Source organism: Lactuca saligna, chromosome 5, assembly GCF_052625555.1.
Source record: "Lactuca saligna cultivar CGN05327 chromosome 5, ASM5262555v1, whole genome shotgun sequence".
In the NCBI taxonomy this organism is placed as follows: Eukaryota; Viridiplantae; Streptophyta; class Magnoliopsida; order Asterales; family Asteraceae; genus Lactuca; species Lactuca saligna.
Window position 1 is genome coordinate 276705488 of NC_136421.1, and position 14934 is coordinate 276720421.

Consider the following 14934-nt stretch of genomic DNA (forward strand, 5'->3'; position numbering starts at 1 on the left):
ATTCTTACAAAGTCAATGAAAAGAGTGAAATATGAAGAAATGAGAGACTTGATTGGGATGAAGCCAATCACAAGATTCTAAATTAAGGGGAGAATGTTACAAGTAATTCAAAAAATATTAATTAGTATGCACGTTTCTTTTTGTTAGGAAGAATAAATCAAAGGCATGTGGTATGCATTACCTGGTCTTCAGCTAGTATAAGTTAGTTCCTAGTTTTCAACATGTTTCCTCTTTAAATTGCAAGGCATAATGTACGTGTATTTATTAAGTCCTTTCTGAAATAAACACATAAGAAACATTTTACCTCAATATTCTGTTCTTCTATCTTATATACTATACATTGTTTCTTGTTGATTAGCTTGTAAAAAGCTGATTACATACTAACATTGTGGTATCAGTAAAAAACTAATTAAATACTAACAAAGATAATACCCGGAAAAGCTTGTGGCCTGGCACAAAGGCTCATATATCTCTTGTGAAAGAAACATTCTTATAGCAAGTGGATATACTCTTGCATAAACACGTAATAATCATGACTCTTGAAACCATAAAAATTGTTATCATAGATGATACACGGTTCCTTATGTTTAACGCACACTCGTCTAGAAACTTATGATTTTTTGAACATACAATGGCTTTTTTTGATGTTATCTTTTTTAAAGTGAAATTTCTGCGTTTGGAAATCATTCTTTTGTTTTCACATTTGGTTTAAAAAGGTTATACACAAATGAACTCAACAAGTTTCCTTGTGTTCATATTGTTATCTTTTTTCATAGTGTAATTAGTCAATATTTTTTTTGTTAATTATTGACAAATTACGCATGACTAGAAACCATCTTTTGTTTTTCAAGGTTTTGACGTTCGACGCCATCCATATTTTTTACAACTTAATTATACATGGAATACATTTATTTTGTCAACTTATATGTATTATAAACATACATATATGTGTGCATGCCATCATAACTATAATATTCAAAACATGATTATATCACAGTAAGTTTGTGTTTGTGCATACACTAATAAACATACAATACACATACTAATACTCACACACATAGACTCATATATACATACATATACACTTACATATAGATATACATACACACAACGACATACACATACATACACATTGACATACATATACATGAATTGAAATACATAAGGGGGGAAGTAGGAATATTTAGCAACAACGACTTCTTTTTTCCGATCAAATATAATAATATAGACCTGACAAATGGGTTCATGTTAGGTTGGGTTGAGACATGACAAACCCATGTAACCCATACATAAACATGGGTTTTTATGTTTAGCAAGTAGCAACAGCGACTTATTTTTATGTTTATGTATGTGTGTATAATAAAAAAAAAACTAAGGATGTTAAAATATGGGCATAAAATAAAATTTTGGACTACAACTCTACAAATACAACAAGTTATAAAACCCTTGGACTAAAGTTGCACATGCATGGAGCAATATTACACATGCGAAATTTCGTAATTAATCTGCTCTATATATATTTAGATTAAGTCATTATTCAGCAACTGATTATCTATATCTAAATCGTAAGTCAATGGCATCAAGTTGTGATCAGTTTGAAGCATGGAGAGACCTGAGAGGCAAAGTCGTGATGGTTACGGGTGCATCCTCCGGTCTTGGTCGGGATTTTTCAATTGATTTAGCAAAAGCCGGTTGCAAAATCATTGCTGCTGCACGTCGAACAGATCTCCTCAAGTCACTATGCGATGAAATTAACAACATGGAATTAAATTTAATCTCTGATGATCATATTGATGATGATGTTCATGAGGCAAACCAAGGTCAAATTGCAGTGGCGATTGAGCTTGATATCTGTGCTGATGGTCCTACCATTGAAGCCTCCGTGCAAAAGGCTTGGGAGACTTTTGGCCGGATCGATGTTCTGATCAACAACGCCGGTATTCGAGGTATATATATATCTTGGAATTATATATTTTTCATCTCCTTAATTGAGTTGGTTTTCTTTTTTATTTATTATTATTTATTTTATTTATGTGATACTTTCTGATATCTTTCGTGTAACTGAGAGAGAGAGAGTAGTTGGTAAGGTAAAAGTTAAAACCAAGCATGGAATTACGGATCCATTCTTTATCTGCAGGTAATCTGAGTTTGGTTTTGAGCAAGATGAATTTTACGATGTAAAGTCATCGATCGTTGAAGTTTAATTATGAGAATACAACGTACGTAACAAGCTCATTTTGCATGCATGTTTTATTCCAAGTCATTGAACCATTAAGTCATCAAATTGATGGTTTAATTCGTGTTTGTTAAAGCATGTCATTAATGAAAATAGAACAATATATATAAACCGATCGTTTACTTGTAAATTATATGAAGAAAGACATATTCGATAGCAATTTGAGGTTAAATGACATTAAACTTGCATAAAAATAGTATATATATTTTAATAAACAACAAAAACAAACTATTATGAATGTCCAAGTAATTAATTGATTAACTGTATATAAATTATAGTTAATTAAGAGTTTTAATTCAACGATAATATAAAAAATAAATTACGTTGATTAGATCTGATTTTGTCAACCGGTTTGAACTGATCATCCACCATCCACGTCATGCTCATTATTCACATTCATTTACAGTTAAATATTCCGTTGAGATATCTGATAGTGAACGAACATAATTATATGAATGAGACCTCAATATATATTAATCTGATGTTAATACTTCATGAATAACAGTTAATTTGTCATTGATTTTCCATTGATCAATTTCTGTGAGTGTAAACCTACTTGGGTGTGAACCTGCTATGAGTAGCTGCACCATCCTCTTTAGTTGACAAATGAATGCCTCCTTTGTTGACAATAACAACTAGAAATGGCAGCCTCTTTATTTCACACGATGAACACGATAAATTGCCACAGTACTTATAGTGGCTAGTTTTAGTATAAATAGAAGTTGTAATCTGAGTTGTAAGGCACCACAAAAACAGAGAGTGTACTGAGTAATACTTAGAGTGAGTATTAGAGGGTTGTTTTTTTTTCTTGTAATATTGAGCGTGTAAGCTCTTCTCTTTTGTTCTAGTTCTGAATAAAAGTGTGTTTCAACCCCAACAAGTGGTATCAGAGCTTGATTAAGCTCCGGGGGAGCATTCTTTGTTTTTTGGTCGAAATTTTTTTGTCTCAAAAACAATTTCGGAGTACACCATTGGAAAGGTCTCGTTCCGAGGATTCCGAAAATATATTTTTTTGAATTTTTTGACCACCGGGAAGGCTTCCAAATCGCTGTTCAAAGTTGGTCAAAAGTCGCCGGAAAGTTGGCCGGAAAAACCAGGGTTCGGCGGAGAAGACGACACTGTAGCGAGTACTGTAGCAATGACGTCATCAGTGATGTCAGCAGCTGACCAAAGTTCAGAAAATTGCAGTTTATCCCCTGTTCTTCCGAAAAGTGCAATTTAGCCCCTGTTTTTCAAAAAAGTTTTATTTTTTGTCCTGTTTTTCAGAAAATTTTCAGTTTAGCCCTTGTTTTACGTCCATAAACGTTCCATTTGCCCCCTGAACTTCTGAAAAGTTCATACTGGTCCCTATACTTCAAAAAAAAAAAATCATTGTCGTGTATGCCCAAGTATATGCTAAAAATGACTACACCAACTTCGTCATCTTCTCAAGCCGAAGTTGAAAGTTTTCAAAGGATCGGGAAAGACGGTAGTGTTACGTTACACTATCCAATGCTCACGAAGATGAACTACGTGGTGTGGGCCATAAAAATGCGAGTGAATTTACAAGCACAAGGAGTATGGGATGTAATTAAAAATGTAGAAACGGACGAATGTAAAGATCGGATGGCTCTTGCGGCTATTTATCAAGCAATTCCAGAGGACGTACTTCTGATGTTAGCTGAGAAGGACACAACTAAAGAAGCATGGGAAACGCTTAAGATGATGCACATGGGAGCTGATCGGGTCCAGGAGGCTAAAGCTCAAACCTTGAGAAATGACTTCGAGGTGATCCGGATGAAAGACAGTGAATCGGTAGATGATTTTTCCATGAGATTGAATATTATCGTAACCGGTATTCGATCTTTAGGTGAAAAGATTGAAGAAATAACGGTTGTGAAGAAGTTTCTACGAGTCGTACTGATACGATTTATACAAATCGTAACATCTATCGAGCAATTCGGAGATTTGAAGAATATGACGGTGGAAGAAGTTGTGGGTCGTCTTAAGACCCATGAAGAGAGACTTCGAAGCTATGGAGAAAAAAAAGGAGGACCTTCTCTATTGCTTACACATGCCGAGTGGGCATCTCGTTCAAAGCAAACTGGAGAGAGAAACTCGTCAAACACTTCAAGAGGACGAGGAGGACATGGTAACCGAGGCCGGGGACGAGGCCGATGTCGTGGACGTGGCCAAGGAGGTGGTCGCGAGTACAATACAAATCGGAATGACCATAATCCTTCTCGAAAGGATAAAAGTAAAATCAAATGTTTTACTTGTGAACAATTTGGTCATTATGCATCGGAGTGTCCAAACAAGAATCGAGGTGAGGAGGCCAACCTCGCTCAAGCCAACGAAGAAGAGCCTATTTTGATGATGGCAGCCGCACAAGAATATGCACACAAAAAGGTGTCTCTAAGAGAGAAGATTTGTGTTAATCTTCTTACATCTGGAGAAAGTCGAGTCGAGTCCGAGGTATGGTATCTCGACAACGGTGCTAGCAATCACATGACTGGAGACCGCTCAAAGTTTCGCGAACTAGATGAGCACGTTACGGGTCATGTGAAATTTGGGGATGGTTTGTCCGTCGCTATTTTAGGAAAAGGGTCGATTTTATTCGATAGCAAAAATGGTGACCAAAGAATCCTTAATGAGGTATATTTCATTCCAAGTCTAAAAAACAATATTATTAGTCTTGGACAAATGACGGAGGAAGGGAGTCGGGTCATAATGGATGGGTCGGATCTGACATTGTTTGACAGAAACAAAACTCTACTTTTGAGAGTTAAATGATCCCCAAACCGGTTATATAAAACTCCTTTAAGGACCGGTAGACCGACTTGTCTTTTAGCAACAAAAGACGAACCAGCTTGGATATGGCATTCTAGACTCGGTCATGTTAACTTTCTCGCCTTAAAGAAGTTGTCCGAAAAGAATATGGCAATCGGAGTCCCAAAGATTGAGCACCCAAACCAAGTATGTGAAGGGTGCGTTCTTTCCAAACAAACCCGAATTCCTTTCCCGGATCATGCAGTTTTTCGGGCTAAAAAACCTCTACAACTTGTTCATGCGGACTTATGTGGTCCGATCACACCTACATCTGTTGGAGGGAGTAAATATTTTCTCCTTTTAGTAGACGATTTTAGCCGGTGGATGTGGGTTTACATGCTATCGGAGAAGTCTCAAGCCTTGAGCGCTTTCAAACGGTTCAAGTTGATGGTTGAAAAGAATCCGGGTTATCAAATAAAGATACTTCGAACGGACCGAGGGGGAGAATTCACTTCAAAAGAATTCTCATTATTTTGTGAAGAAAATGGTATTCAAAGGCATCTTACAACACCATATTCGCCTCAACCAGAACGGAGTTGTAGAAAGGCGAAATCGGACCGTTATGGACATGGCAAGAAGTCTGCTCAAAGGTAGAAATGTCCCGGGATAGTTTTGGGGAGAAGCGGTTAGACATGAAATTTATCTTCTCAACCGCCTGCCAACAAAAGCACTTCCCGACAAGACACCTTATGAAACATGGTTTGGCAAAAAGCCTAACCTTGAACATCTAAAAGTTTTTGGTTGTGTTGCTTTTGCTAAACTTGTAGGTGGTCACTTGAAGAAACTTGATGATCGAAGTAAAAAGATGGTGTATTTAGGTGTGGAAGATGGAACTAAAGGCAACCGTTTGCTTGATCCGCAAGACCGAAAGTTGCGAGTTAGTCGCGATATTGTTTTTGACGAAAAAGAAGAATGGAATTGGTACAAAAACAAAGAAGAAGAGATGGAGACTCCTAAGACCTTTACCATAATTGAACCATAACCCCAAATACACCTCGAAACACCTCAAAATGACCCCGAAATCAACCCGGAACAACCAAACAGTCCAGGAATCGATGCTATCCAAGCTGGAACACCATATGTTGAATTTGACGAGCCTGAACCGGCCCCACAAACTCCTATCTCAGCCCCGTTTTCTTCAACCTCGCCCCATATGGAAAGCCCTTCTAATGAAATTGGGCCAAGGGGATTACGTCCATTAACCGATATCTATTTTGAAGGCGAAAATGTGTTCCTTGAACCCGGAGAATTGTTGATGATTGCAGCAGATCAACCCTTGAATTTTAAAGAGGCAATAACCTCTAAAGCATGGCAGGAGGCTATGCAAGCAGAGTTAGATGCAATCGAGAAGAACAAGACATGGCAACTTACCAATTTGCTACCCGGAAACAAAGCAATCGGTTTGAAATGGGTGTTTAAAGTGAAGAAAGATAACTTGGGAAAAGTGGTGAAGCATAAAGCTCGACTTGTAGCAAAAGGATTTGTACAAAAGGAAGGAGTCGACTTTGATGAAGTTTTTGCACCCGTAGCACGACTTGACACCGTAAGACTCATTCTTGCCTTAGCAGCTCAACATGGGTGGGTTGTCCACCATCTCGATGTCAAGTCAGCTTTTCTTAATGGAGATCTCAAAGAGGAGGTTTATGTCACCCAACCAGAAGGTTTTATGTCACCCAACCAGAAGGTTATGTTGATAGTGCAAACAGTCATAAAGTGTTCAAGCTTCATAAAGCTCTTTATGGTCTACGACAAGCTCCTCGAGCTTGGAACATTCGTTTGGATAAAAGCTTAAAAAGGCTTGGTTTTACAAAAAGTTCACAAGACCCAGCTGTTTACAAAAGGAACTCAAAAGACAAAATTCTTATTGTTGGTGTCTATGTTGATGACCTGATCATTACCGGATCGAGCACTAACGACGTTGTCGAATTCAAAGAGCAAATGAAGAAAGAATACGAAATGAGTGACTTGGGATTACTTTCTTACTACCTTGGAATCGAAGTTTCGCAAAAGAAGTGGGGAATATCTTTGCGACAAATAGCTTATGCAAAGAAGATTTTAGAGCAATTTGGGTTGCTGGATTGCAATCCGACAACGTCACCAATGGAACCTAAGTTGAAGGTTAAAAAGGATGAAGATGGTGAAAAAGTTGATCCAACTGAATATAGGCGAGTGGTAGGTTGTTTGAGGTACTTGACTCACACTCGACCGGACTTGTCATTTTCAGTTGGAATTGCAAATTGTTTCATGGAGGAACCGACCGTTTTGCACTTCCAAGTTATGAAACACATCTTACGGTATGTGAAAGGAACTGTTGATTATGGAATCAATTATGGAAGAGGTCGTGAAATTGAAGATTTGGTTGGTTTTACCGATAGTGATCTTGGAGGTGACCCTGTTGATAGCAAGAGCACAAGTGGAATGATTTTCTATCTAGGAAGGAACGTGATAACTTGGAAATCCCAAAATCAAAAGACTGTTGCTTTGTCCACGTGTGAAGCCGAGTTCATGGCAGCTACAGCATTAGCATGTCAAGCCATTTGGCTTGCTAATCTCGTGAAGGAGCTCACGGGACATCATATCATGCCTATCACCTTATATGTTGATAACAAGTCAGCAATCACATTGATGAAAAATCCTGTGTTTCATGGACGAAGCAAACCCATTGACATTCGTTATCACTTCATACGGGAATGTGTTGAACGTGGGCAAATTATAGTGGAATATGTCAACTCGAAGGATCAACGGGCGGACATCTTTACAAAGGCTTTAGCATACGTGAAACATGGTGAAATGTGAAACATGATCGGAGTGACGAATCTCGAGCCAAGTTCGGTTTAAGGGGGAAAATGTGAGTGTAAACCTACTTGGGTGTGAACCTGCCATGAGTAGTTGCACCATCCTCTTTACTTGACAAATGAATGCCTCCTTTGTTGATAATAACAACTAGAAATGACAGCCTCTTTATTTCATACGATAAACACAATAAATTGCCACAGTACTTATAGTGGCTAGCTTTAGTATAAATAGAAGTTGTAATCTGAGTTGTAAGGCTCCACAAAAACAGAGAGTGTAGTGAGTAATACTTAGAGTGAGTATTAGAGGGTTGTTTCTTTTTCTTGTAATATTGAGCGTGTAAGCTCTTCTCTTTTGTTCTAGTTCTGAATAAAGTGTGTTTCAACCCCAACAACTACCACTTGTTGGGGGTTGAAACACACTTTTATTCAGAACTAGAACAAAAGAGAAGAGCTTACACACTCAATATTACAAGAAAAAGAAACAACCCTCTAATACTCACTCTAAGTATTACAAACTACACTCTCTGTTTTTGTGGTGTCTTACAACTCAGATTACAACTTCTATTTATACTAAAGCTAGCCACTATAAGTACTGTGGCAATTTATTGTGTTCAACGTATGAAATAAAGAGGCTGCCATTTCTAGTTGTTATTATCAACAAAGGAGGCATTCATTTGTCAACTAAAGAGGATGGTGCAAATACTCATGGCAGGTTCACACCCAAGTAGGTTTACACTCACATTTTCCCCCTTAAACCGAACTTGGCTCGAGATTCGTCACTCCGATCATGTTTCGCATTTCACCATGTTTCACGTATGCTAAAGCCTTTGTAAAGATGTCCGCCCGTTGATCCTTCGAGTTGAAATATTCCACTATAATTTGCCCACGTTCAACACATTCCCGTATGAAGTGATAACGAATGTCAATGGGTTTGCTTCGTCCATGAAACACACGATTTTTCATCAATGTGATTGCTGACTTGTTATCAACATATAAGGTGATAGGCATGATATGATGTCCCGTGAGCTCCTTCACGAGATTAGCAAGCCAAATGGCTTGACATGCTGATGCTGTAGCTGCCATGAACTCGGCTTCACACGTGGACAAAGCAACAGTCTTTTGATTTTGGGATTTCCAAGTTATCACGTTCCTTCCTAGATAGAAAATCATTCCACTTGTGCTCTTGCTATCAACAGGGTCACCTCCAAGATCACTATCGGTAAAACCAACCAAATCTTCAATTTCACGACCTCTTCCATAATTGATTCCATAATCAACAGTTCCTTTCACATACCGTAAGATGTGTTTCATAACTTGGAAGTGCAAAACGGTCGGTTCCTCCATGAAACAACTTGCAATTCCAACTGAAAATGACAAGTCCGGTCGAGTGTGAGTCAAGTACCTCAAACAACCTACCACTCGCCTATATTCAGTTGGATCAACTTTTTCACCATCTTCATCCTTTTTAACCTTCAACTTAGGTTCCATTGGTGACGTTGTCGGATTGCAATCCAGCAACCCAAATTGCTCTAAAATCTTCTTTGCATAAGCTATTTGTCGCAAAGATATTCCCCACTTCTTTTGCGAAACTTCGATTCCAAGGTAGTAAGAAAGTAATCCCAAGTCACTCATTTCGTATTCTTTCTTCATTTGCTCTTTGAATTCGACAACGTCGTTAGTGCTCGATCCGGTAATGATCAGGTCATCAACATAGACACCAACAATAAGAATTTTGTCTTTTGAGTTCCTTTTGTAAACAGCTGGGTCTTGTGAACTTTTTGTAAAACCAAGCCTTTTTAAGCTTTTATCCAAACGAATGTTCCAAGCTCGAGGAGCTTGTCGTAGACCATAAAGAGCTTTATGAAGCTTGAACACCTTATGACTGTTTGCTCTATCAACATAACCTTCTGGTTGGGTGACATAAAACCTTCTGGTTGGGTGACATAAACCTCCTCTTTGAGATCTCCATTGAGAAAAGCTGACTTAACATCGAGATGGTGGACAACCCACCCCATGTTGAGCTGCTAAGGCAAGAATGAGTCTTACGGTGTCAAGTCGTGCTACGGGTTCAAAAACTTCATCAAAGTCGACTCCTTCCTTTTTTACAAATCCTTTTGCTACAAGTCGAGCTTTATGCTTCACCACTTTTCCCAAGTTGTCTTTCTTCACTTTAAACACCCATTTCAAACCGATTGCTTTGTTTCCGGGTGGCAAATTGGTAAGTTGCCATGTCTTGTTCTTCTCGATTGCATCCAACTCTGCTTGCATAGGCTCCTGCCATGCTTTAGAGGTTATTGCCTCTTTAAAATTCAAGGGTTGATCTGCTGCAATCATCAACAATTCTCCGGGTTCAAGGAACACATTTTCGCCTTCAAAATAGATATCGGTTAATGGACGTAATCCCCTTGGCCCAATTTCATTAGAAGGGCTTTCCATATGGGGCGAGGTTGAAGAAAACGGGGCTGAGATAGGAGTTTGTGGGGCCGGTTCAGGCTCGTCAAATTCAACATATGGTGTTCCAGCTTGGATAGCATCGATTCCTGGACTGTTTGGTTGTTCCGGGTTGATTTCGGGGTCATTTTGAGGTGTTTCGAGGTGTATTTGGGGTTGTGGTTCAATTATGGTAAATGTCTTAGGAGGCGCCATCTATTCTTCTTTGTTTTTGTACCAATTCCATTCTTCTTTTTCGTCAAAAACAATATCGCGACTAACTCGCAACTTTCGGTCTTGCAGATCAAGCAAACGGTTGCCTTTAGTTCCATCTTCCACACCTAAATACACCATCTTTTTACTTCGATCATCAAGTTTCTTCAAGTGACCACCTACAAGTTTAGCAAAAGCAACACAACCAAAAACTTTTAGATGTTCAAGGTTAGGCTTTTTGCCAAACCATGTTTCATAAGGTGTCTTGTCGGGAAGTGCTTTTGTTGGCAGGCGGTTGAGAAGATAAATTGCATGTCTAACCGCTTCTCCCCAAAACTATCCCGGGACATTTCTACCTTTGAGCAGACTTCTTGCCATGTCCATAACGGTCCGATTTCGCCTTTTTACAACTCCGTTCTGGTTGAGGCGAATATGGTGTTGTAAGATGCATTTGAATACCATTTTCTTCACAAAATAATGAGAATTCTTTTGAAGTGAATTCTCCCCCTCGGTCCGTTCGAAGTATCTTTATTTGATAACCCGGATTCTTTTCAACCATCAACTTGAACCGTTTGAAAGCGCTCAAGGCTTGAGACTTCTCCGATAGCATGTAAACCCACATCCACCGGCTAAAATCGTCTACTAAAAGGAGAAAATATTTACTCCCTCCAACAGATGTAGGTGTGATCGGACCACATAAGTCCGCATGAACAAGTTGTAGAGGTTTTTTAGCCCGAAAAACTGCATGATCCGGGAAAGGAATTCGGGTTTGTTTGGAAAGAACGCACCCTTCACATACTTGGTTTGGGTGCTCAATCTTTGGGACTCCGATTGCCATATTCTTTTCGGACAACTTCTTTAAGGCGAGAAAGTTAACATGACCGAGTCTAGAATGCCATATCCAAGCTGGTTCGTCTTTTGTTGCTAAAAGACAAGTCGGTCTACCGGTCCTTAAAGGAGTTTTATATAACCGGTTTGGGGATCGTTTAACTCTCAAAAGTAGAGTTTTGTTTCTGTCAAACAATGTCAGATCCGACCCATCCATTATGACCCGACTCCCTTCCTCCGTCATTTGTCCAAGACTAATAATATTGTTTTTTAGACTTGGAATGAAATATACCTCATTAAGGATTCTTTGGTCACCATTTTTGCTATCGAATAAAATCGACCCTTTTCCTAAAATAGCGACGGACGAACCATCCCCAAATTTCACATGACCCGTAACGTGCTCATCTAGTTCACGAAACTTTGAGCGGTCTCCAGTCATGTGATTGCTAGCACCGTTGTCGAGATACCATACCTCGGACTCGACTCGACTTTCTCCAGATGTAAGAAGATTAACACAAATCTTCTCTCTTAGAGACACCTTTTTGTGTGCATATTCTTGTGCGGCTGCCATCATCAAAATAGGCTCTTCTTCGTTGGCTTGAGCGAGGTTCGCCTCCTCACCTCGATTCTTATTTGGACACTCCGATACATAATGACCAAATTGTTCACAAGTAAAACATTTGATTTTACTTTTATCCTTTCGAGAAGGATTATGGTCATTCCGATTTGTATTGTACTCGCGACCACCTCCTTGGCCACGTCCACGACCTCGGCCTCGTCCCCGGCCTCGGTTACCATGTCCTCCTCGTCCTCTTGAAGTGTTTGACGAGTTTCTCTCTCCAGTTTGCTTTGAACGAGATGCCCACTCGGCATGTGTAAGCAATAGAGAAGGTCCTCCTTTTTTTTCTCCATAGCTTCGAAGTCTCTCTTCATGGGTCTTAAGACGACCCACAACTTCTTCCACCCTCATATTCTTCAAATCTCCGAATTGCTCGATAGATGTTACGATTTGTATAAATCATATCGGTACGGCTCGCAGAAACTTCTTCACAACCGTTATTTCTTCAATCTTTTCACCTAGAGATCGAATACCGGTTATGATAATATTCAATCTCATGGAAAAATCATCTACCGATTCACTGTCTTTCATCCGGATAACCTCGAAGTCACTTCTCTAGGTTTGAGCTTTAGCCTCCTTGACCCGATCGACTCTCATGTGCATCATCTTAAGCGTTTCCCATGCTTCTTTAGCTGTGTCCTTCTCAGCTAACATCAGAAGTACGTCCTCTGGAATTGCTTGATAAATAGCCGCAAGAGCCATCCGATCTTTACGTTCGTCCATTTCTGCATTTTTAATTACATCCCATACTCCTTGTGCTTGTAAATTCACTCGCATTTTTATGGCCCACACCGCGTAGTTCATCTTCGTGAGCATTGGATAGTGTAACGTAACACTACCGTCTTTCCCGATCCTTTGAAAACTTTCAACTTCGGCTTGAGAAGATGACGAAGTTGGTGTAGTCATTTTTGGCATATACTTGGGCATACACGACAATGATTTTTTTTTTGAAGTATAGGGACCAGTATGAACTTTTCAGAAGTTCAGGGGGCAAATGGAACTTTTACAGACGTAAAACAGGGGCTAAACTGAAAATTTTCTGAAAAACAGGACAATAAATGCAATTTTTTTGAAAAACAAGGGCTAAATTGCACTTTTCGGAAGAACAGGGGCTAAACTGCAATTTTCTGAACTTTGGTCAGCTGCTGACATCACTGATGACGTCACTGCTACAGTGCTGCTACAGTACTCGCTACAGTGTCGTCTTCTCCGCCGAACCCTGGTTTTTCCAGCCAACTTTCCGGCGACTTTTGACCAACTTTGACCGGCGATTTGGAAGCCTTCCGGTGGTCAAAAAATTCAAAAAAATATATTTTCGGAATCCTCGGAACGAGACCTTTTCAATGGTGTACTCTGAAATTGTTTTTGAGACAAAAAAATTTCGACCAAAAAACAAAGAATGCTCACCGGAGCTTAACCAAGCTCTGATACCACTTTTTGGGGTTGAAACACACTTTTATTCAGAACTAGAACAAAAGAGAAGAGCTTACACGCTCAATATTACAAGAAAAAGAAACAACCCTCTAATACTCACTCTAAGTATTACTCAGTACACTCTCTGTTTTTGTGGTGCCTTACAACTCAGATTACAACTTCTATTTATACTAAAGCTAGCCACTATAAGTACTGTGGCAATTTATTGTGTTCATCGTGTGAAATAAAGAGGCTGCCATTTCTAGTTGTTATTGTCAACAAAGGAGGCATTCATTTGTCAACTAAAGAGGATGGTGCAGCTACTCATGGCAAGTTCACACCAAAGTAGGTTTACACTCACATTTTCCCCCTTATGGCAGCCTCTTTATTTCATACGATGTTAATACTTAATGAATAACAGTTAATTTGTCATTGATTTTCCATTGATCAATTTCCGGGTGGGGTTCAAGTTCTCATCTCTTTCAAAATCATATTTTCTAGGCTTATCAAAACATGTCCTCTTTCGTTGTTTAGTTTTAGTTTTTTCCCAAATGTTTTCCAATAAAAAAAAGTTAAGTTATAACCATATATGATAAAGTAGATTAGTTAGGTGTAGATTTTTTTAAGATGCATAATTTTGGCCTGGAACTTGTGTCAGTCATTACGTAGGGTTGAATATTCTTTAATATTGCATCATGCATTTATAGGTCCTGTGCAAGGTGCATTGGATTTGTCCGAAAAAGATTGGGAAAAAGCCTTTAAAACAAATGTAACAGGAACATGGTTGATGTTAAAGTATGTTTGTCGTCATATGGTTGCTCTTAATCAAGGAGGATCCATAATCAACATATCTTCTTGTGCTGGTCTTGGTCGTACTCATGAAATCGGAGCAGTTGCATATATTTCTTCAAAAGCAGCTTTTAATACCATGACCAAAGTGATGGCAATGGAACTTGGAAAACACAAAATAAGGGTAAACTCAATATGTCCTGGGCTTTTCAAATCGGAGATTACGGAGGAACTATTGAAAAAGAAATGGCTCAAGAATGTGGTTTCAAATATTGTGCCATTGAAAGATTTGGGCACTACGGACCCTGACTTGACATCACTAGTTAGGTACCTAGTTCATGGCTCATCAGACTATGTGAATGGTAACATTTTCATCGTTGAAGCTGGATACATCTTGCCAAGTGTACCACTTTATTCATCTCTTTGAACTTACTCAGGTTCTAAGAAATTTATGTCATGTTTGGAAATTGAAATGATATGTTGTGAAATCACAATAAAGATGGCATTTGTGCTATTCGATACACAAAAGTTGTAAGCTTAATTGCTATACAGGACTTTTGAAAGTAGGGATGTATTAAGGTATAAAAGGATATTTTAAAATGGTAGATATCTTTTTTTTTTCTTTTATTGTAACTTATCATTCTTTTGAAACTTGTAGATCTAAACATGTCCGAAGATGTTTCTTTTCTTAATTTTATAATATAATTTGTTATCATTTTCGAATGTAATAAAGTTAAATTGGTTTACAAAAATTGTAAAAAGAGACCTTATGGTTGTTAATGTTATGTGGTTTTTATCTAAAA

At 38.7% G+C, this 14934-nt stretch overlaps 1 protein-coding gene across 1 annotated transcript; it reads left to right on the top strand.

Annotated features, from left to right (window-relative positions):
- The first annotated feature begins 1522 nt into the window (after window positions 1-1522).
- LOC144997951 (uncharacterized) lies at window positions 1523-14708 on the top strand. Its single transcript, XM_078957806.1, has 2 exons — window positions 1523-1946; window positions 14050-14708. Exons 1-2 carry the CDS (start codon window positions 1574-1576, stop codon window positions 14556-14558), a joined length of 882 nt encoding a protein of 293 aa, XP_078813932.1. The 5' UTR covers window positions 1523-1573; the 3' UTR covers window positions 14559-14708.
- The last annotated feature ends 226 nt before the right edge of the window (window positions 14709-14934 follow it).